The 23,336-nt window shown below is 54.8% G+C and overlaps 6 protein-coding genes across 6 annotated transcripts; 4 read left to right on the top strand and 2 right to left on the bottom strand.

The window, feature by feature from the left end:
• Positions 1–1,153: 1,153 nt before the first annotated feature.
• On the bottom strand, positions 1,154–2,530 carry SPSK_03371 (uncharacterized protein; the record flags this gene model as incomplete). Its single annotated transcript, XM_016730209.1, has 3 exons — positions 1,154–1,396; positions 1,489–2,373; positions 2,453–2,530. 3 exons carry the CDS (start codon positions 2,528–2,530, stop codon positions 1,154–1,156), a joined length of 1,206 nt encoding a protein of 401 aa, XP_016585468.1.
• A 3,142-nt stretch (positions 2,531–5,672) lies between these two features.
• Positions 5,673–6,450, top strand: SPSK_03596 (uncharacterized protein; the record flags this gene model as incomplete). The annotated part of the gene is made up of 3 exons (XM_016730433.1): positions 5,673–5,686; positions 5,710–6,279; positions 6,309–6,450. 3 exons carry the CDS (start codon positions 5,673–5,675, stop codon positions 6,448–6,450), a joined length of 726 nt encoding a protein of 241 aa, XP_016585467.1.
• A 247-nt stretch (positions 6,451–6,697) lies between these two features.
• Positions 6,698–7,228, top strand: SPSK_03667 (uncharacterized protein; the record flags this gene model as incomplete). Its single annotated transcript, XM_016730502.1, has 2 exons — positions 6,698–6,834; positions 6,886–7,228. 2 exons carry the CDS (start codon positions 6,698–6,700, stop codon positions 7,226–7,228), a joined length of 480 nt encoding a protein of 159 aa, XP_016585466.1.
• A 5,825-nt stretch (positions 7,229–13,053) lies between these two features.
• SPSK_03195 (D-lactate dehydrogenase (cytochrome)) lies at positions 13,054–14,955 on the top strand (the record flags this gene model as incomplete). The annotated part of the gene is made up of 2 exons (XM_016730036.1): positions 13,054–14,843; positions 14,910–14,955. 2 exons carry the CDS (start codon positions 13,054–13,056, stop codon positions 14,953–14,955), a joined length of 1,836 nt encoding a protein of 611 aa, XP_016585465.1.
• A 971-nt stretch (positions 14,956–15,926) lies between these two features.
• SPSK_03583 (uncharacterized protein) lies at positions 15,927–16,730 on the bottom strand (the record flags this gene model as incomplete). Its single annotated transcript, XM_016730420.1, has 1 exon — positions 15,927–16,730. The coding sequence occupies one exon, from the start codon at positions 16,728–16,730 to the stop codon at positions 15,927–15,929; it is 804 nt and encodes a 267-aa protein (XP_016585464.1).
• Positions 16,731–18,331: 1,601 nt separating this feature from the next.
• SPSK_02932 (RNA-dependent RNA polymerase 1) lies at positions 18,332–23,104 on the top strand (the record flags this gene model as incomplete). The annotated part of the gene is made up of 1 exon (XM_016729780.1): positions 18,332–23,104. The coding sequence occupies one exon, from the start codon at positions 18,332–18,334 to the stop codon at positions 23,102–23,104; it is 4,773 nt and encodes a 1,590-aa protein (XP_016585463.1).
• Positions 23,105–23,336: the final 232 nt, after the last annotated feature.

Below are 23,336 nucleotides of genomic sequence, written 5' to 3'. Positions count from 1 at the left end.
TTGTCGTTTCTTTCTTTGGCAAGAACAAGAACTTTATGATGAATGTGATGTTGTGTTGTGAGTATCAGCTAAAGAATGCCTTTCCATTTAGTGACTGGTAAGGCGTAAGTTCGAAAAGGCGAAAAAAATTACAGTGGGCTACCATCCACTAAGATAGCCTCGGGGAGGGGCCACCTGCCCGTCTTTTCATATAAGGCTCCACTTTTGCCCCATACAGAGCCTCACGCCATCAAAACCTACAGCCTTCTCAGAACGTGCTATACCTTGATCAACTCCTACGCCGTAGAGCTGCAAGTTGATATTACATGGTTTCTATTGGAGTTGCGTCTTCAAGAGGAAGGTGAAAGTAACTTCTTCGAAATATAAGAATGCTGGACACATGGGCGAGAAAAGCGAGACAAATGATTGGGAATATGGCACAAAATACAAGACAAAATCGGGTCGTAAAACGTCGCCTCTTTGCCAGGCGCGGGTCCTTCTCCATCTTGTGCCTGGCAATGCATCGCATATCTAGCTGGAATCCCAGCTGCGTCTCTACTGTGCCTTCCGTAGCCTCGCGTGTCCCGTTTCAAGGCTTGACTCCAAAAACACCAAACGGCCTGCCCCATAGTCCCCAAGAACCAGAAAAATAGAATGTATATATGTACGACACATTGTGAAGTAAGAAGATGAAAATGAAGATGATGAAAATGCGCAGCAAAAGTGAATCGAAAATGCCAACGAGGCCAAGAAGCCAAGAAGCCAAGAGGCCAGAACAAGTGGCCAAGACTCGGGCTCGGTCCGTAAGTGGAGGCCTGAGCGGCCGCGTAAATGCGTTCGCTGATATCGTGGTATATAACAAGTCATCAGGAGTTTGCTTCGTTTGGTAGAGCAGATAATCACTGTCTCGCGGTAGGCAAGAGAAGCAGTTGCTGCAGCTGTTGTGCCCTCGACGACTGGCTCTGTCGGTGGTCCGTTTCAATCGGGGGGACAGATCCAGGCCATGCGCAGCATCGGTGCACACGTGCTCGGTTAACGTGCAGCGGTGATGGATTGTAGCTGCTATTGTTGCCGTTATGCCATCGATGGCGAGCTCTTCGTCGCCTCGTTGTGAAAATAAAAGGCTGACAACGAGTGAAGCCTACCGTGATCGCCGTGCTGCCGGCTGCCGGTTTCACTCGATCAGTGGCTTCTTCTGGCCGGCCACCATGCACAGGCCGAGATGACGGAGCGAGTCGCGGTCGTTGGCGAGGACAATGGTCCGGGCGGGGAGCATAGGGTTGTTGGGGTCGACCTGAGAAGCGTCCTTCGCGGCCTGCTCGATGGCATCCATTTCCTCCTTACAGGCTTGGTGATCGAGAGGGCAGATGACGATGGGTAACCGCAGGGTGATGTCGCGTGCTGAGCTCATTTGGGCCTGGACGTCAGTGGTGTCAGTGGTGTCAGTGGTTGCGGAACGGAAGAGACTGGAATGGACAAGGACAACAAAACAGTACAAGGGAAAGCTACCTTTATTGCCAAAAAGTACTCGACTTTGTAAAGAGTGGACGTGGTTGTAAAGGATGTCACCTCGTACATGGGAAAGGCCGGCTTCCCCCGGCGGATGATGCCGTCGCTGTCGCGCAGGTCGCGTGCCGGGAAGACGAGGCCGAGGTTCGTGACGTAGCCGGCCTCGGGCATTTTTAATTGCACGTTTTGTGTGTGCTTGGCAATCTTGTTGATCTTTTTGGTCGGTTCGTCACCTTCCGGGTTGAACGTGATCTCCTCTTCGATGCCCAGTGTAATCTTCTGGATGGTCACGCGCTTGGCTTTGCTGAGCCAGTCTGGATTCGGCGCCAGCTTGATGTATACGGTAATGGGGTCGAGCGGACCGTAGCTCCACCGCGGCAAGGAGATGGCCAGCGTCACGATGTTGTCGGCAGCCACGACGCGGTTCTCCTGCTTGTTGTACATGCCGAACGTCGACAGCGTGTCATAGCGCTGCAATGGGATGGGGAAGGCGTATTTGTTCTGCATGCTGGCTCCTTGCTGGACCGTGACCACGAGCTCGTAGTAGGTTTCGGCGATGCGGCTCGGCAGTTGTAATGAGGCGGGTGGTATGCGACGGTTCGATTCTTCGCCGCCGCGGCCGAATGGGATGAAGAGGACAAAGGGCAAATCCATGGCGATGACGTTTTCGGACTCTTTTCCCGGCGGACATCGGAAAAGGAGGAGTTCTTTGCCGACGACGTCAGTGGTGTCGCGGCGGGGGGTGCCCAGGTGCTTCTTGGCCATGTTGTCGGCGGCGGGATGAATGGTCTCGCGGCGCTGCAGGCATATTCGCACGAGCGACACGGCCACGGGCATAGAGAAGCCTTGTGACGGACGAATTTCGACCTTGCCTTCGATGCGAGGCTGTGTAGAGCCGGTTAGTGATGCAACGTCAGGAAAGAGGAGTGCTTGCTTTCTCAGTCTCAGCAAATTTGAAACGCACCAGAGTTGCAGAGATGCCCGGGTAGCCAACAAGGAAGTTGCTGTTGGGCGGGCCCGAGACCCTCACAAAGGCAGCCATGGTGCTCGCGGCCCCCGAGGGTCCAGAGGGTAGCGGCGGCGACGGAAGCGGGCACGGAGGATGCCGGGACAGAGACGGCCGTGCCGTGCGGGACCTGGGTGTGCGACAAGCGCCAGCAGGTAGGAGAGGAGAGGCAGGGAGGGCGAGGGGAGGTCAACAGCAAAAGGAGCTGTGGATGCCGCGGCTACCGTGGACGCGGTCGAGGTCGAGAGAAGGAGATCAAGCGGCCTGGATGGCAACGGCGCGTCGGAGTGAGCGAATGGTCGTCGAAGTGGCGGTCCGTGAGGCTGCGGTGTCGTCGTTTTGTCTTTTGAGCGTCAACCGACGAAAACCAAAAAACGGCACCTCTATTCGCACCCGGCCGACGTCTGTTCTCGTCGCGGCCAGGTCCTGATCGCCTTGTCCGGACGGAGGCGTTGGCGGGTGTGGCTGTGGTGGAGCGATCGGACTCTGGAGTGCGCAAAGTGGCATCGGACGTGGTGCCCAGCGCGGGCGATGGACGGTCGAGGCCGCGTTCGTGGTCGCGCGTGTAGTCGCAGTCGCAGTCGCAGCGCAGTCGACGTCGCCAGAAATCTGAGACGATCAAAGAGGTTGCGGAAGAAGAAATCAGAATGTCGTCAGATCAGGCTTTCGTCGTAGTCTTGGCTGCTGGCTGACGCTGATCGATCCTGTTGGCAGGGCGCTGTTTGACGCTGCGGCTGCCACAATGTGGGGTATTGTTTGCGAAACGGGCCAAGTGCTGTTGTTGTCCCCGTCCAAGAGCTCGCTAGTCCTATGCTGCGGTGCGCTGTTGGAGTTGTCCTGTTGTTCTATCGGCTGGGAACTAGAGTAATACAACAAAGGCTGTTCTGTTGCATCCAAGAGCGCTAAGCGCCCTTGCAATTTCTCCGTCACTAATTGGCTTGGGCCAGGCGAAACACCCGGTCCGCTGTTTCTGGTGGGACAGTCGGCTTGGTTTTGCAGCGTTGGAGGGCGAGAGAGGTTTGAGCGGAGGAAAAGACAAAACCCAATCGAAATCAGGAAATGAGGATCGAAAATAGAGTCAACAGATGGTGTTGACAGGCAAGGCGGAATGATGCACCTTCTGGGGCAGGCACGACTGTGGTGTGCTGTGAGGTGCTGGTGCTGCTGCAGGCAGGTGCAGCAACAGTAGTTGGCTGGTCCCCGTAGTGCGGAAGGTGCAAGCGTGCAGCGCAGTCTCTCACTATTTTCAACCTCGTTTTCGTCGCTTTGTTTTTTGTGTTTCCTATTTCCTGTTTACGTCGTACACACTACCCATGCCAGTATGTGTGGGAAAGACGGCCTGTAGCGAACTGCGCCTGCCTCTTTGCCTCTGCAGCTCCTTCCTTCGTGGGCCTCTTTCCTGTCTGACGACGGGCATGCCTTCCTCTTTTGATGTTTGCGGCGGTTTTGCACACCGTTCCTTGAAAGCCCTTTCTTATTTGATGTAATTTTCAAGGGATCGACTCCGGTACCTCCTTCCCCAATCCCACGCCCTCACGCACACTCCAACCGCAAGCCGCCCCTCCCGCAATACGCCCCTGCCATCCTTCCCATCCATAGGGCTGTTTTTCGGACTGCAGCGGACGGCAGAGTTGGCCGACCGCATCAAGTCTCCCGCACTCTCCGCGCACACAACGCTCGTCACGCTTGAGCCTTTATACGCTGACAAAACTTATCCACCACTCTCCATACGTTTCCAGAGGACGTGGCCAGTAAACAACACTGACGAGCAGCAACATTACCCCAGGCTCCGAACAGAGTCTGTTGCCGTTTTCATAGTATACCAGCGTCTCAAAAAACACATTTCTGATGGCGTTGACTCCTCCAGAGTTTGGCTATTGTTGGTCAACGATCACCGTGAAAACTCCCTTGTTTGACAGTTTTGGTGAGCTCTACCATCCAGACACTTGAGCCTTTACTGCCAGAGAGCCGCAAACTGCGTATTCCGTACAGCTGGACACACTATATGGACAGCTGCGCATCTGCAAAATGGAGGCCGGCATTGGGTGCTCTTTGGAACCTGGGCTCTCTCGACTCTCGTTTTGCGGTGCTCCTGCAGACTTGCCAACCTCACCCCCCGCCTGCACTCCAGTCAGGGTCCTCACCATTGGGCCACCTGGCCTGGCCGACGTCACATCGTAGCGGCGAAGGCGACGGTGCTGGCAACCCAATGACCGCCCACCCGAACCACCGCAGCCGTCATCAAGCGCTTCGCTCCTCTTTTGCTGTTCCATGTGCACACGTGACGTTGAACGTGAGCTGGACACATTGACAAGCATCACGACACTCGGAGCAGGCCATTGTATCTTGTCATCTTCTTTCGTCACTTCTCATCATTGTTGCAGAGGCCATCATCTTGTCAGCAAGTCACTGTGCCACCTCCATCCAAGTATGTGCGGCTGAAGGAAGCGGGATGGCAACTTGGACTTGGTTTGCTCTCCTCAGCACGCTGGGGCTTAGCTGCAGTCGTGCACTAGCATAAGGCTTTCTCTGGTCTTTTGTGAATTTCTTTGCGAAACACACCCTCGCCAACCCAAATTCTACAGATATTCTCATCTTGGGTTCCCGTAGCATCAACCCGCCGCACCAAATCAAATAATCTTACAACTATGAGGAGAATGCGGACTAAGTGGACATTGTCGTGAGATGACGATGACTTTGTCTTTTCGCATGCCGTCCAGAGTACTGTGTCATATTTTTCGGCACTCGTAGTCCTTCTTCACGGGCGACTGTAATTATTTGAGAATATGGACTTCCTGACATATGTTGTGAAGTGCAGAGATTAGTTGTGAGAGTTTGACAGCCATGAAAATCAACAAGACATACCGTGCCCGAAGTATTTTGCACATAGTAAATGCACTGTGTGGTCTTACCTCCAGCTCCATTGTACAACACGTGATTATTTAATGACCAGGGCAATTGAGGGCTCGAAGCCCTTGGCCCCGCCAATGAGAGGCGCGTGGGCTCCTGCCCCAACAACTAGCGTATTTTCTCCCAATTAAATTTTTTTTTCCGCATTAGCTTGTCATTTCTGCTGTTTCCCAAGTAGTTGATTTTCCATGCAGCGGGTTTTGTATCGTTACTTTTTTCTCCATTCTCCCATCACGACCACCTCGACAACCACATCACAACCGCCAACATGGGTAAGGGAATGTAAGTATCATACACACGAGCAGAAGGAAGGGGAGGAGAAGAAAGGATGGAGAGAGGGCATTGTCACTGGCCATTGCGGCGAGTGGACGTGGAGGACGGAAAGAGAACCAAAAACAGGACGACGAGACACATCACGAACATCAACTGACTCTTGCTCTCCCCTCCTTCAGGAAGAAGCACCAGAAGCGCCTTAGCGCGCCCTCGCACTGGCTCCTGGACAAACTGTCCGGTGTCTACGCACCCAAGGCCTCCCCCGGCCCGCACAAGTCCCGCGAGTGCCTGCCGCTCATCATCTTCCTGCGCAACCGCCTCAAGTACGCGCTCAACTTCCGCGAGACGCGCGCCATCCTGCAGCAGCGCCTGATCAAGGTCGACCACAAGGTCCGCACGGACATGACCTACCCCACTGGCTTCATGGACGTCATCGGCATCGAGAAGACCGGCGAGAACTTCCGCCTGATCTACGACACCAAGGGCCGCTTCACCGTCCACCGCATCCAGGAGGAGGAGGCTGAGTACAAGCTCGGCAAGGTCCGCCGCGTCCAGCTCGGCCGCGGTGGCATTCCATTCTTGGTTACGCATGATGCGAGAACGTACGTTTTTTTGTTCCCCCACAAAACAGAAAACGATCTCTTTCTCTGCAATCTATCAGCCGTTGGATCAAGCTTTGGAAGGCCGCTCGACGGGGACGAGGATACGGGCAAAAGAAGGCTCCATTGGAAAAAGAGAGAATGAGCAGGAATGAAAGAGGAGATGAGAGGTGAGGCGACAGCCGTCGGCGGCGTCGTTCGAGAGACAGTGTTGAGAGAGTGTTGACGAACGGTGCGTAGAGACGCATGGCGACAGAACGGAGAAGGGCAGGGAACTCTGCAGAGGGGCTGCGTGTGCCGTTCGCCGGGGCACGTAGTTTCCTAGGCTGTAGTTTTTTGCACCTGGGGGCGGCTAGCATGCAGCTCTGACGGAGAACCCTTTCCTTTTCACTCTGTCGGCAGTCTTCTCTCCGCTGCCTTGATGGCATACTTCTCATCACACTTCACACACCACGTCTCTCACTCTCTCTCTCTTCTATTCTCACATCTTTGGCAGTCCTTCTGTCCCGTCGTCCTGTCCCCAAGAGTGGCTGGAAGGAATGCTTGGAACAGCGGCTGGTAGGTTCTCCCTGGTCCCCTACTTGAAATCTAACATGTTCTCTTTTACAGCATCCGCTACCCTGACCCGGCCATCAAGGTCAACGACACCGTCAAGATCGACCTTGCCACTGGCAAGATCACCGACTTTGTCAAGTTCGACACCGGCGCCCTGGCCATGGTCACTGGCGGCCGCAACATGGGTCGTGTTGGTGTCATCACCCACCGTGAGCGCCACGACGGTGGTTTCAACATTGTCCACCTCAAGGACGCCATCGACAACTCGTTCGCCACCCGTGAGGCCAACGTGTTTGTCATCGGCACGGAGAAGCCCTGGATCTCGCTGCCCAAGGGCCGCGGTGTCAAGCTGTCGATCGCCGAGGAGCGCGACCGCCGGCGCGCCAAGGGCAACTAAGCGTTTCGCTCTCGATTTGTGACGTCTTAGCTGTGCTTGCTGTGCGTTGTGTGTTCCCTGTTCCATGGTGAATGATGAAAAAGGAAAAATATGGCGAGGATCGGCGTTGTTTGTTTACGTCTTTGGTCGACTTCTCTGGAAAAGGGTTGGCGATGCCCCCAAAGCCGAGTACGCACATCTCGTGTACCTCCTGCTGTAGCTGTCTGCCTCACCCTTTGGGCAAGCCGCGGATCCATTGCTTAGTTATAATGCCCGTGGCCGAAAAGAAGAAAAAAATGCCAAATTTATGAAATCATGACATTTTGTCTACGTGTAAAGTGAAGTGACCCGGAGTGCGCTCTGTCTGGCTTGTCGACGAGGAAGCCGCTCACATACGAGTGCTGCTGTACCTTTCTCTGTCTCTGTACATTGCCTCGGTAGTCGACGATGTTGTCGGTGTTTCTTCACCGTCTCTGTTGTCACATCACACATGGAGCAGGGCATGGGGGTTTCCACGAGGGCAGCAAATCGCTGGCAAACATTCTGTTTTCACACATATTACTAAACCGTCTCAGTGTCAACGTACATCCTTCATACAATTTTTGTATTATTATTCTTTCATTCCTTCATCCCGCACTGCCTGGCGGTGAGCGAACGGTGCATGTCGGCATGCATCAACCCCCTTTTGCTGCAATCAAACGTGGGGGCTCTCCAAAGCATGGGATGCGGTGCCAATGGCCCAAGAGACATTCTTGCGAAGGAGTTCATAGACAAGAGGAAAGTAAAAGGCAATGTTACGAGGCAATGCTACGAGGCAATCTGCTTAACCTTTCCATGGCGTATCTCGGCAGCGGAACTCTGCACGCCCTCGGTGCATTCTTGCGTCATTCACTGAGTATCGTCTTGGACTGAGTCGTGCCAATTTTGATGCTTCACATATCCTTAAAACGATGTGCCCCCATCTCATCCTCCTACTTATGTAACAGGACGACTAACAACGAGAGTCCTATGTTAGACGTACCGAGGGGAGGGCCGAGAAGATGGCATCTGAGAGGATATCGTGGTAGACTCGATTGCGCCATTTTGAGCCCAGAGTTGAACTGTTTCCATCCCACGCTCTCGACTTCTGCCGCGTTTTCTCCTTGTATTTGTCCTTCCGTCACCGCATGTTCTCTGGAACGGTCGACGTGCACCTTGCTGGTACGGCATGGTCGAGACCAATCCAGGCCGTATTTGGTCTCCCGCGTCGTCTGTTCCCGGGATCTTTTAAGTGTTTGAGAGAATTAGCTTTGCTTGACAAATACACCGGTCGATCTGCCTACAATTCTGACCATTATTTGCCGTGTGCACTACCCATAATCATCCCATGGGCGAGGAAGCGCATTGCCCGCTGAAAGATACAACTCTGCCACAAGGTCTCCGTTCCCATTTACCCAGCAGAGCCTCGTCCGTTCAGTTGCCTGCCGAGGCGATGCAGTGCATGAAAACGATGTAATAGAATTTTTCGCGGGCCTTTCAACGCAAAATTATTCCGGGTTTCATGTACCGGGAAAATGTTATGTTTATTTTTTGTTTTTTTAGTTTTGTAATCTCGTGACTGCCCAACATACATGTTCCGTGCAGAAAGAATGACTCGAGTTCCTTGGTCTCTCTCCTACACGGCGTGATTATTCGTTTTTGTCTTTTCGTGGTGGTCAGCTCGCCTGCGGCACGGCATGCAAGCGAGAGAAAACGGACAGCAGATTGCAGCTACGCCCGGATGCCTCCATTCAGGACGACGGCAAAATCGGTTCTGTGCGTCGTAGGAGCGATGCTTGTGGTTAGCATCTTATACTCTCGCAGCACCGGCTGCACCCCGTATAACGTTGCAGCATCCCCATACTCTGTCTGCAGTCCCTCTTTGCCCTCCACCCATTACGAGAAAGTGGTCTCGTGGCCACTACCTGCATTTGACGAAAACAACACTCAAGAGCACAACATCAAGCGGTCCACGCACCCCGAAAAAGAGTCCAAAGAAACAGAAGAGATCGCTGGCTGGATCCCACAAAAGATCGGCTGCAATCCGTAATTGCGGACCACGTGGTACAGCGGACGTGCAGGTGAGGCGTGCAGTGCATCAAATGGTGCATTTTGCAGGTGCAATACGACACCAAAACGAGGAGAAGGAATTTTAAAGGAGTATATAGTAGGACGAACAGCAAGGCAAGAAGGGAGTAATACTCCGAACATGGCAAGGAGAGCTCGTTACCAGGCTCGAGGTAATTCACAGTACGTTAGAGGCAACAGGGCCGAAAACGACGAGAGAACACGCCCGGGCTGCAACCTTCCCAGAGTCATACAAAGAGTAATGGAATGGGGAACGTCAGTCGGGTGAGGGGAAGAGAGTGCTGCTTTCTTCGGCACAAGCTGCCGTGTTCGAGGGGGCGCCTGTCTCGTGCCATTTGCTCTGCACGCTTTGCAGCCCGCAACGGTCTGGCATCCCTCATTCTCTCTTGGCTGTCGTACCAGGGGCACGGGACCAGGTCTGTCACATATCATGCTGATCCGCAGCCCTCCGAGTCATTCTGAAAATCAAAAGGAACAACTGGAGCACGATGTACTCCGTACGATGTACTCAGTGAAACATGAAATCCACAAACGGGCTGCTTCCGTATGTCGAAAATTGCTCTCATTTGTTTTCGCCCCGGTGGCGGTGGAGATCTTTCCCCGTTCGCAACGGCCGACAAGCGGGCTGGGCAGCAGGGGTCTTGTCGTCGGTGATGGGTTTCCGACGCAGACAGCCACAAATGTGTCCTGTGGCGGCCAACTGGTCCCAATGTGGGATGTGACCGAACAGGGATTGCCAGCTTGGCTCGGTGTGCGCTCTCACAATACGAAATGCACCTCGACCGTTGCCTCTTTTGCCTTCACCGACAGTCGCTGCAGCCTTGTTTTTCGTCGACTGTCGGCCTCGCCGTCCGGTGTTTCAAAGTCCAGAGCGACAATGCTGTGGTCGCATTGGAGTCAACTATTTTCCTTTTCACTCCGAGCAGCAGACGCATGTTGGCTCTCCGTTTACTTCCAGTCACTCCCGGATGTTGTGGTGCTGGACGCTGCACAACAGGCATCACCATTTGACTGACTCTTCATTTCGTGCGACCTCGTGCGACCTGCTTTGCTGCTGAGCTGTAATTAGGTCGCACGCTGACACGGTTCCCCGCCTTTGCCCCAGAAAATGAATTGTCTGAGTCTAGGTCTGGGCCACAGTCGTACAGCATATTCGTATCTGTCCGGGACGTGTGGATTTCTTTTTCCTGTATGTCGTACTCTGTGCGCTATAGTCTCTGACTTCACGTTCGATGTCCTGTGTCTGTTGGTAAGAGCCTGTTGGTCTTGGTAAGCCGACAACCCGTTTGTGTCGTATTGGATATGCACTGGCCACAGCAGGTCGTGAAACCGTCACCCGGACTGACAGGACAGAGAACGTAAAACTAGGGGCTGCAGGCAAGAATAAAAATAGAGTAAATAAATCAAAGGAAAAGAAAACAGCGGTGTGATGGGAACACAACAGGGCTACGAACGAGGAGGAGGCATGGGAAAAGCAAAACAAAGTGTTCTCCAGCTCACCACAAAAGCCAATACCTCCTGTATGTCGTCGGCGCCCGATTGGGTTCCCATGTCAGTGCAAGTTTCGCAATGAGTGCCTTCAGCCGATAACCAGCCACCAAGACCGGGTTCCGCAGCGTTGTTTGTCTGATGGTATGAATATCTGGTATATGTGCAAATACTTACATTTGTTTGAATGCCTGTGAAAGAGTCGTTTTGGCGCATGTCGCTGCAGCGGAGACGTAGTAGGCCCATGAACAAGCTCTGCAACCAGACACAGGGCCGTTCCCCATACATGTCGGCGCCGCAAGCGACCGCGCTTCTGGTGTCATTGCTGCGGAGGGTAGCCAGCTCGTTGTATCTCTTCCCACACAAAAATGCAACGTCGTGAGATTAGGAATCTGGGTTGCGACAAAGGGAAAGCACCAACCACGCATGGGCTGACAAGGGTAGGGCGTACAAAAAGAAAGAGCGGACGGCTAAAGATGCTCAAAAGGAAGGGACTGCAGCAAATGAAGACGAGTCAAACACTTCCAATATAGGAAACAGCTCTGTGGGCGTGAAGACCAGCAAAAGACGGTGCCTCCTTCCAGAGCACACCCGTGTCAAAACAATACCGAGCCAGTAATTGCTCCATTCAATGCCCCTCCTTTCCGTATGCTTCCTCGCCCCTTCCCTCGCGCCTGTCTCATTGTCTCTTTTTCGCCTTTCGGGGAAAGAACCACCAAAATAGCAACATAACGAAAGAACGATGGACACAAACAGAAAAAAAAGCTCGTCCACAAAAAGGAAAGACCAAACCGAGCACAGATGTGGCTTGAATAGGACATCCAGACTTTCGTCTACGTCACCAAGACTTCTTCATCTTCTTCTGCCTCTCAGCTTCTAGACCCTCGCATGCAGACTTTTCCCATCAACAAATATAAGTTACCCGATTCGTAACGCCCACTCGTGCCCAACGGAGTCTGTCACGGAGACCCTCTCGCACTGTTTCTGCGGTGGCCTCCCTTGCCAGCTGTTGAGAAAATACTGGATTCACTCGACATTCCAAAGACCCTTTTTTTCTTTTCATCTTCTCTTTTCTCGTATTTTTCTATTTTATTCCAGCCGCAGATTACCGACCTACAGACGGCCAACTTTCGAATTCTCTCCCTCCCGAACCTCAGTTGGCCTTGCGCTCTGCTGCCTTTGTCCCGTGTGTTCTTTTCTCCTTTCGGTTGTGTCCTGAAAGGCCTTTCATCGTGTAAGTTGGCAGTCTCCTTCCCAGCTGTACCTAGCCGTGTCCCCATACAGAAGAGCAACTACTGTACAGCTAGCGTGTGTTGGTGGAACAGAGGGGCAAGAAGAAAGGAAGAGTTCGAGGAAGCTCAGACCCTTTCCACTCTTATATAAACATCTCATCACTCGCACTTTATTCTTTTGCCAGCCTTCCATACGAGCCCAAGCCTTCTTTTCCCTCGCCCTTGGTTTTCCTTTTTTCTTTTTTCTTCTTCTTTCTTTCTTTCTCCCTTGTTTCTACACATCTACTCTGCCCCCTTTCTTCTCTTGTTGCTTTATCTCTCGCTGCTCACACCTTGTCGCTCGCTTACTTTCGTCCCTCGTGACCCCTCGTTCTGGAAGGGTCTTGATACTAAACGACAAGCCGCTCCCCACAACTTACAATACGGAACTAAAACGACTCCGATTTAGTACAGAGAAGCGAAAACAAACTCGGTGGCTCTGGAGGAGGGTCCTCAAGAGAAGTAGGCCCGAACGAAGACGCCATAAAGAGCGCCGTTCCCCTCTTTACCAAAGCCGTTGTGCCATCCACGGCCTGTTCCGCACATTTCCAACGGGAGGGAAAACGAACATAACTCTGCTTTTATAACGTATCTGTGTTCCTCAGTTGGGTGTTCATCTTGGCAGACAATGCAACGACTCGTCGAGAACAAGAATCCTTGACAACCCCAGAAGGACGAAAAAGGAAAAGGGAAGCAAGACCAGCATCTGTGATCCAAGCGCCAGTGCGCATGACAAGTCGAATACGTACCGCCAAGGACCCCCGGCTACAAAACGTCGTGCCGGAAAATCGGTCGCGCTTGTCGCTCAACACGGCACAGTCTTGTTTCGGAAGATAGAAAGGGAAAGCCGAAATCACGAGAAGGGTAAAAGAGGGCATCAGAGCAGTCACACCTCGTCCTTCTTGTCGTCCTGCCTCTTTCTGGCCTTGACATGAACGGTGGCAGCAACTTTGGAATACAAATTGCAGAAACAATTACACGATGGCTTCACCCGTCCTAAGCCGAGCGGCAGCCTCGTTTGCCCGCTCTTGCAGCAGACCGGCAACATCAGCCACAGAGACGCTACGAAATACTTCACCAATATCCAGACTCATCAGGCAACGAACATTCTCTGCATTTGCGCCCCGGCGCCAACAGTCAAGTTCACCGACGGCAACAAAGTCAAGGTCAACACCAAAACCATCAACATCAACGGCTGGCACCACAGCGACGGCTTCCCCAATCTCCTGGTGGACGGGCCAGCGAGCTTTCGCCGCTGCGGCCGCTGCTGGTTTGGCTGGCTGGGGTCTGGCGGCCGTCTACTTTGGCGGCTGGCGCGGTGGCGCGGCCATGCGACTCGACAGCGAGCGCACGACCGTATCGCGCTACGCCGACATGCGGGGCATGGAGGTCGCCATCGATGATATCCGCAGGGAGATCAAGACAGCCGGATTTGAAAACAGCGATGACATTATTTCCACCGACCCAGAGGATCTGCTTGCTCACGGCTATTCCGAATGGTCCAGCACAAACCCGGACGGCCTACCGGTCGCCGTGGCGTATCCGCGGTCTACCGAGCAGGTATCCATCATCATGCGTATATGCCACGCCCACCGCGTGCCGGTGATCCCCTTCTCTGGCGGCTCGAGTCTCGAAGGCAACTTTTCCGCGCCCTACGGTGGCATCAGCGTCGACTTTGCCTACATGGACCAGATCATACAGTTCAACAAGAGCGATATGGACATCGTCGTGCAGCCAAGCATCGGCTGGCAGGACCTCAACGACCAGCTGGCGACTATGGACAGCGGCCTCTTCTTCCCCATTGATCCTGGCCCGAGCGCCAAGATTGGCGGCATGATCGGTACAAACTGCTCCGGCACCAATGCCGTGAAATACGGCACGATGAAGGACTGGGTCATCAACCTGACTGTCGTGCTGGCCGACGGTACCGTCATCAAGACCCGCCGCCGCCCACGCAAGTCGTCTGCTGGCTACAACCTCAACAGTCTCTTTGTCGGCTCCGAGGGCACTTTGGGCCTAGTCACGGAAGCGACGCTCAAGCTGACCGTCATACCCGAGGAGCTGTCCGTGGCCGTTGTGACATTCCCCACCATTCGCGATGCAGCGTCGGCTGCCGCCGAGGTCATGCAGACCGGCATACCCGTCGCTGCCATGGAGATCATGGACGAGGTCCAGATGCATGTCGTAAACCTTGGTGGCGCCACCGCGCCCCGCGTGTGGAAAGAGATGCCTACGCTCTTCTTCAAGTTTGCCGGCACCAAGGCCAGCGTGCGCGACAATATTCAGAACGTCGCCAAGATTACAGCTCGCAACCGCGGCTCCAACTTTGAGTTTGCCAAGGACGCCCGTGAGCAGAAGCTTTTGTGGTCCGCGCGCAAAGAGTCCTTGTGGTCCATGCTGGCGCTGCGCAAGGCCGGCGAGGAGGTGTGGAGCACCGACGTGGCCGTGCCGTTCAGCCGCCTGGCCGACATCATCGAGGTCAGCAAGAAGGAGATGGACGATCTGGGCTTGTTTGCCAGCATTCTGGGCCACATTGGCGACGGCAACTTCCATGAGAGCATCATCTACAACCGTGCCGACGTGGGCGAGCGCGCCAAGGTCGAAGCGTGTGTCAAGAACATGGTCAAGCGCGCGCTGGACATGGAGGGCACCTGCACGGGAGAGCACTCTATCGGCTGGGGCAAGAAGGACTCGCTCCTGCTCGAAGTCGGGCCGGCGACCTTGGGCGTTATGAAGGCCATCAAGGCGGCTCTGGACCCGCACTGGATTTTGTATGTCATCCTCTTCGCCGCCTCTCGCCTCTCCCCTTTACCTCCATGCTAATACTAACCATATAGGAACCCTGGCAAGATCTTTGACCAGCAATACCTTGTCCAGGCGTAGCAGTGGGGTTGGAATGAGACACGACGAGCTGTGCAAAAGCAGGTGCGCCGAGAGTGAGAGGAGAAGACTGAAAGGTTTTTTTATTTTATTTCATATTCGATCCATTTATTCTCTGTTTATTTGCATCATATCATCGATTCCCTATTTCTTTTTTATCTATACGTCATAAGGGCAACCATATCATAATTCACGGTACAGTCGGTGAATGTGGATGACCATCGTCGTCGACGAAATGTGGGAATGGAAAAATATGCGGAAATATCGCTCGGGGTGAGGGCCGTTAATTTTCGTTGGTATTTATTTTCCTTTCCATTCTTTCTTATTTATATCACTGATATTCTATGGCTATTCTCACATATGTCGCCTTCTTGTTTCTCCTAACAGTTTACGTTCTCTGAATTGTTTGTAACTCAACTGACATCATCGTAGTGTCGGTATCGTTGCAGGCGGCGGTTTGGCACTTGTTCGTGTTTCCTACCACGTAACATCCATATTGCATTGGTTTTCGTATTTCTGTTTGTATTTCGCCATTCTCCTTTTTTCAAACTGGCAGAGTCCATTTTGCACGCATTGCGTTTCAGGACTGCCTTGATAAACAGACAGACCCAGGTTTGTATAAACTTCTTAAGCTAACCAGACACGACTCCCTCTTGTACGAGACTGAAATGAAAGTCACGATACCCAGGGATTCAGACTGTTCGAGAGCCGAGGCGCTGTTCATGACGACGTGACACTATCGCACTTATCCGCGATTTCCAGCGACCAGCACACCTATGCCTTCCACTTCGACACAGGTAACTGCCTTGATGTTTTGGTATTTAATTTTTCAACCCAAGGTAAAACTGGTACCTTTTCGCGGTGTCCTGGACACGTATTGGTTTTAGTAAGGAAACCAAGACCAGTCTACCATTGTGTCCGTCGTTCTGTCCATCTGCCGTTCTGCCGTGTTTATGATCATGTCCTCTGCTATGCTACCTCCAGTCTTTCCACGGCCAATACCAAGCCGTATTGTTCTTGTCGACTTTTTGGTCGACATTTCGGTCTTTGTTTTGGTCTTCTTTTTGTCCCTCCTCTTGCTTCCCTCTGTCCAGCGTCTTCACCACAGACCTTGCATATTCAACGTAATTTCTTGACTCGTCGCCTGCACATCCATAGACCGCTGTCAGACACTGCGCATACTTGGGAAGCAGCTCCTTCAGACGCTTGGCCGCCGCATGTGCGAAGCATCGGTCACGGAACGCGTGGAAATTAATGACATCCCAGATGAGCTCTTGCACCAGACGTCCTTTTAGGACATCCGCTTGGGCCGGCAAATTAGAATGTTTTGCGAGCAGCTGCATCTGAACGTTGCATCTGTGCATGAGTACAGAGCACATGGAAAAATATGCATCTTCCTCGTCCACCTCGTCGCCGTCGCCGTCGGCGGCCAACGTGGCGCTCACTTTCACCAACATGCTGACCAGCAGCTCCGTCGTTTGATCGTAGCCTTGTTCAGGCAAGAGAGCGATCGTGCCGCCCAGTCCCTCTAGTATGTTGACGAGCCTGTCGGCTTGCCGGAAGGCCGTTCTTTTGCCCTCCTCTTTATTTTTAGCTGCAACATAATCGTCGAGAATAAGCTTGTGCGTATTCAGGATGCTCTTCCGAATGAACGACAGCATTTCCTTGGTCATGTTGACTGTATTCTCAAGGCTCTTGTTGCTGTCGGGGTTGAGGTCCGGGTATGATGAAGAGAACGGGCCGTCGCCGACAACCGTGTATTCGCTTGTGTCGGACATGGCGTGGAACGAGAGGATCAGAATGGGCTCGTTGTCGGGAAGCTGGATGACTTTGCGGTGAATTTGGCGAATTTGGTGAACTGGATGATGATGCTGGATAGACAGCGGACAACACAAAACGTTGGAAACGGGGGATGGCGACCAGCTAGTCAAAACGGCAACCGGCCCTTTTCATCTCAAGGAGTTGTTAGCACACGTAACACAACACTTGTGCTGAGTGAGAGACGGCGACGTATGATTGTATGTACTCGTCTTTCAGGCTACAGTATGGCGTTATGGCCACAGGAACCTAATTATCCAGGAGTCATGGAGTACGTATCTTGCTGTGCCGATGTTGGTGGGTTTGGCCGTGTCAGGGGCTTGCAGCACGTGCTTCGTCACAGAAGGGACAATTATAGACTATGGCATCGAAGTAAGCGTGATACATGATCGACTGTTTTGTTCTTGTTCGTTCTTTTATGTTCTTTTTTTCTCTGGCTTTTAACTAGTGCTAACCACCACGTCCTATCATCCCTTTAACACCTTTTAAATGTAGGTTGTAGCGACCGTGACTATATTCGACTCCTTACTGCCTGGCAGACTTTTATGCGACGGGTAATCATGGTGCACGACCCGCCTACGTTGACGGACTTCGTTATGGATGATCAATAGCTTGGTATTACTAGATTGTACGAATAGACAAGCTGGATGGCAGGCGGTGCTGGCCATGGTCATGGCGTTGACTGTGCGCTTACCGCACCCCGTGCAACGGATTATTTCACGCGTCCCTTCCATTCTGGGCAATTACACGTACATCCGCGCGCTCAATAGAATGTTTCACGCGTCCCTTCCATTTTGGGCAATTTCATGCCCACGTCTCCACGTATGTTGTACCTAAAGCAAATTCGAATCGATGCTCGTAGGAGCTGTAGAGACGCCAGCTTCTTTTTTTTTTTGTTCTGAGCCAGAGCAACACCAGGATCAGCAGCAACCACAACAACCACAGCCATGTCGACTTTCCTGACGAGTACGGTGACCCCCCCCCTCCCCCCCCGACACAGACCAGGTCCGCATCCGCGTCCTTGAAGCCGAGCTAGCCGAGTGCCGTAGGAAGGGAGAGACGACGACGCAGTGGACGACAATCCTCGTGACCGCTGCGCTGACGCTGGTGATCCTGGTGGCCAACACACTGTTCGGTTAGTACCTCAACACGTACCACGGCCAAGCTCAACCCCATACCACCTCGTCAGCTGCCGAGCCGGCTGCCTCTCACTCCCAGAACGAGGATGAAGGGGGGGTTGACTCGTCCAACTCTGCGGAGTCCGGTACTTCGTTGCCGGATGATGACGCAACCCGGACCGAGCTGGGAAAGGGGCAGTCGGCAAAGCAGCCGGCGAGACCGGGGCGGGAAACAAGATCGCGAAAAAAACGATAGGTAAGTTATTGTGCACAAACATGTCCCCAGTGGTAGGCCACTCCCTCGTCTCTTGCCCCACAATTCCACAAGACACAAACGCCCATTCAACAATTGACCTCCGTCTCACCTCTCCCACTTCCCTTCGTCACATTACATTTTCACGATACACATGCTACCGTGACGAGGTATCCTTTGACCTGCCACCATGGCCGGCCACGTCGATGGCAGCACCACTAAGAATGGCAGTGCCGCAGAGAACCCGCCTTCTGGTGCCGAGAACAAGCCACCTCACCCTGCCGCTTGGCGCGGCCGCGGCTTTGTCTCCATGACCCTCATACTCGGCTCTCTCCCACCTCAGACCACCACTCTCGATATTTACAAGTCCATGATGCCGCTAACCATCACGTCCATTGATATCCTGGAGGACAATCGCGGCGAGCACTCGGGTACCGCCCGCGTGCGGATGGTGCCTCCGGACCACGACTACTGGTACGACCGCTGCTGGCGTCTCGAGCTGGAGGATACCACGGCACCATACCGCATTGCCAGGGTGTCGGCTCGTGTCGACAACTACGGCTTCCGCTCGGCCACGGAGGAAAGCGTCAAGACGCCGCTCAACAAATGGGTCCCGGCCCGCAAGGAGATCGAGCTAGCCCTGCTTGGCCAGGGGTTTATGCGCCAGAAGCGTGCCATGATGGTGATGGACCAAGTTGAGCACGACGGTGAGGACGTGCTGGTCAAGCTGCGTGTCAACTTTAGCCGCCGCGACCTATCCATTTTTGTGACACGCGTCCTGGAGGAGACGTCACCACCAAACAGCGGCGAAGGCACAAACGACAACCCACGTCCGCCGCCGCGCCGTCTCAAGGCCGAGTACCGCATCGACATTCGCTTTTCTTGGGTCAAGAACATTTGGGAGCAGCAGCTCCCTGGCGGACGCCTCTGCGTCGCTCTGGCACTCGACTCGCCGCCCGAGTACTGGCGCATCACCCGGGACGCCACCCAAACGCACGGCAGCGGCCGCACCAGCTGGAACAACATGGAGCAGTGGGTCCGCATGGCGTACCTCACCATGAACCAGCGCGCCGTCCGCGATGCGTCCGTCTCGCTGAACGGTGTCTTCCCAGAGGGGCAGGCTGTGGACCTTGGTCGATGGACCGTCTTTCGCCTGGGCTTCCGTCCGTCCACGGCGGGCGACTGGCAGGACGTTGCTGGCGCTCTGCGTGACTACGACCTGCGTGCCAAGCCCTGCCCAGAGTTCCGTTTCCTGCCTCGCGACGACCGGACAATGTGGGACTGTGTGCAGGCTGATCACGGCGCTCTGCCCATGTCTGCGGCCAGCAACATGCATCACCTCTCCCGCCGTCTCTCGTACGACGTTGCGTACCAGCTGGAGGTGTGCATCTCGCACAACATTCTCAACGAGAGCACGCTTGACGTCGTCTTTCTCGAAAGTCTCGCAGCCCTGACCCCGGATCGGGCCACACGTATGCTGGAGTATGTGGCCGAGCGCGGCAAGCGCATCTACCAGCCGCACAGCATCTTCCGCGATCCCCGGGCCGCATCGTACTGGCGCAAGTCCCCTCCCGATGCGTCGCTCGACAAAGACCGTGCCGTCTACATCCGCAAAGCCATCGTGACCCCGACCACAATCATCTACTCCACGCCCGCACTCGAACCCGGAAACCGCGTGCTGCGCCATTTCCGCGAGCACCACGACCGTTTTCTCCGTGTGCAGTTTACAGACGAGCTCCTCATTGGGCGGCTCAGTGGTGGTCGTGACGGCAGGCGGACGGATGAGTGCTTCGTGCGGGCCTTTCGGGCCCTGAAAAACGGCATCTGCGTCGGTGGCCGCTGGTTCGAGTTCCTGGCCTTTGGCAACTCACAGCTGCGCGAGAACAGCACCTACTTCTTTGCGCCGACCGAGCTTGTCTCGTGCCAGGACATCCGGGACTGGATGGGCGACTTTCGGAGCATCAAAACCGTCGCCAAATATGCAGCACGGCTGGGCCAGTGCCTGTCGACCACGCGGCCTGTGCCTACCTTTGGTGTGCCGACGACGGTGCAGCGCATTGCCGATGTCGAACACGGACGGTTTTGCTTCACAGACGGCGTCGGCAAGATCTCCAAGTGGTGGGCTCGCGTCATTGCCAGCCATCTGCGGGTCGACAATGTGCCCTCTGCCGTGCAGTTCCGCATGGGCGGCTGCAAGGGAATCCTCGTCGTCTGGCCCGATGTGCCTTCTGGTCAAGTGGTGCAAATCCGGCCGTCGCAAGAAAAGTTTCCAACTCTGGACAATGCCAACATCCTCGAGATCATCCGCTGCTCGGAGACTGCCACGGCGACCCTCAACCAGCAGACCATCATCTTGCTGTCCACACTCGGGGTCCCGTTGTCCGTCTTCCTGGACTTGCTCCACGAGGAACTGGCCGGTCTCGATGCCGTCATGAACGACCCGCAGAAGGCGGTGGATCAACTGATGGTGCGCGTCGACCAGAACCACATCACGCCCATGATTGCCGACATGGTCACGGCCGGCTTCATGACGTCGGACGAACCCTTTGTCTGGTCCATGCTGCAGCTCTGGAGGTCCTGGACACTCAAGGCGCTCAAAGAGAAGGCACGCATCAGCGTCGAGAAGAGCGCATTTGTGCTGGGGTGCGTCGACGAGACAGATACACTGCGTGGCCATACGCAACCCTGTGGCGGGATACGCCGCAACGGTGCTGGCGAGCCACCCGAGCCACCCGAGCTCCCTCAGATTTTTCTACAAATCCCAGACCTGACCAGCAAGCCCCAGGGCGGCGTCCACATCTTGACGCGCGGCAGCAACAACAGACACAACGTTGGTGCGGCCAAGGGTGGCCAAACGTACAGAGTCATCACCGGCTTTTGCCTGGTTGGCCGCAACCCATCGCTTCACCCGGGCGATCTACGGGTCGTGGAAGCCGTCGACGTACCGGCCCTGCACCACCTTCGCGACGTGGTCGTCTTTCCGCGTACTGGTGACCGTGACATTCCCAGCATGTGCTCGGGCGGCGACCTTGACGGCGATGACTACTTTGTTTTCTGGGACGAGCGCCTGCTCCCACTGCGCAAATTCTGGAACTACGATGCAATGAACTACGATGCTGCCCGCGAGCCGGACGTCGACGAGGTGACGCCGCGCCATCTCATTTCCTTCTTCGTGCAGCACATGAAGCACGACACGCTGCCGCGCATTGCCATGTCGCACCGGGCGTATGCCGACCAGCTCGAGGACAGCGCCATGAACCCGCGCTGCCTGGAGCTCGCACAGCTGCACTCGCAAGCCGTCGACTACGCCAAGACCGGCGTGCCCGCGCTCATGCCGCACCGACTCGCGCCCAAGGGCTGGCCGCACTGGATGGGCCGGACGTTCAAGCGAACGTACCACTCGAGGTCGGCGCTCGGCCAAATTTACGACGAGGTGCAGGTGGAGACGTTTGAGCCGGCGTACGACAAGCCCTTTGACAAGCGCATCCTCGAGCAGTATCCCGACCTGGATGCGGATCTCATGCATCGTGCCCGGCGCATCAAGACGCAGTACGACCTGGCGCTGCGGCGTGCCATGGCGCAAAAGGACATTGAAAGCGAGTTTGAGATGTGGTCTGGCTTTGCCATGAACAAGCCGCGTGTCGGTTCCGATTACAAAGCTGCCGAGAACCTGGCGCGTCTCTTCCGTGTGATCACAACGCGATTCCGACGCGTGTGTCTGCGCGAGGCCGGGGGCGACTCGCAGGACCTTGCGAAGCTAGGGCCTTTCTTGGCTGCCATGTACAAGGTTACGTCGGAGGAGGTTCGCATTGCCCTGCACGAGTTTGCTCTGGCCAAGAAGCGCGCGCGTCCCGTCCCAGCGGACATTGACAACGAGACGTCGGCCGCGTCTCCAGAGGATCGACTCAGTCACCACAGTGCGCCGCTCATCAGCTTCCCATGGATCTTTTCGCGTGAACTGTGCTCCCTTGCGACGACAGCCGATTCGGCTTGCGCGGCCGACACCATCGGGTGTGACGACAAAGCGAAGGCAACGGACAACAAGACGAAACCCACCGAGACAAACACGGGTCAACCAGACCGCCTGTTGACAGCTTCTGAGCTACGTGCCATGGAATACCGCGTAGTGAACGGTGTGCCCACGCACTACGGCATCCCGCTCGACATTTCGGCATACGATGGGTCCCGCGAGGAGGAGGAGGGGGCCGACATGGACGCGGGCGAGTATGAGCCGATGTGGACTCTGCCGCCAGGCAAGTCGGAGAGTGACGTCGTGATTGAGATGGTTGCGTCGACAAAGACGAAGCCTGAGAAGCCTGAGGAGAGCGACGACGACGACGGCGAGCAAGCCTACAAAGACGCCGACTACGACTTTTTCACTGGGCGTGTGAGCAGCCGGGCCATCCATCGTGGCCAGCTCAGTCACCAGCAGGCCAAGCTGCTCCGCCAATTGCAAACGTCCATGGCAGACAAGACTGGCGGTAACGGGCATGCTGTCGACCATGGTAATTTCCCCTGGGCGGAGATGGAGGACGACATCTTGTCGACCACGAGCGAGGAGAGCCGGGACGAGAAGGTTCCTGAGACGATCATCATCAAGCGAGAAGACGACGAAGAGGACGAGGTAGTACAGGCTGCGGTCGAAAAGGCGACCCACGAACTACCTGGTGGACTGGCGAAACCGCTCGTGCAGACTACGGAGATTATTAGGGCGCATACTACGGCGCGGAGCGCATCACTGCTAGACACCATTGACACGGTCGAGCCCGTTGCCCTCTCGCAGGATGTGCACGACGACGCCGACGATGAGGACGACGAGAACGACGAGAATGACGACGAAAACGACATCTTTGCTACAATTGACAATCTCTTTGGCGGGCGCGAAAAGAGGGCCAAGCAGGGCCAAAAGAATGCGGAGCATCACAGTCCGGAGCAGGCGGCAACCATCGCGACTCTCATTTGATGTTCAATTGTCTGGAATGGCCATTTGTTTACAAGGACGAATATGGGATGGGGCATACGAGGGCGAGCATGGCAGCAGGAACGACGGTGGCGAGATGATGTTCACAGAGACAGACAGTAGGACCAACTATGCGAGCATATGTGGAGTGCTTCGTGGTCAACAAAACATGGATAGCTGCAATACGAAGTACGACCCTTTGATTATGCTGTACGGGGTGCTTGACTGCTATGTT

The sequence above is a fragment of the Sporothrix schenckii genome (genome assembly GCF_000961545.1).
Source record: "Sporothrix schenckii 1099-18 chromosome Unknown Cont47, whole genome shotgun sequence".
Lineage (NCBI taxonomy): Eukaryota > Fungi > Ascomycota > Sordariomycetes > Ophiostomatales > Ophiostomataceae > Sporothrix > Sporothrix schenckii.
This window is presented reverse-complemented; position numbering and strand designations above follow the sequence as displayed.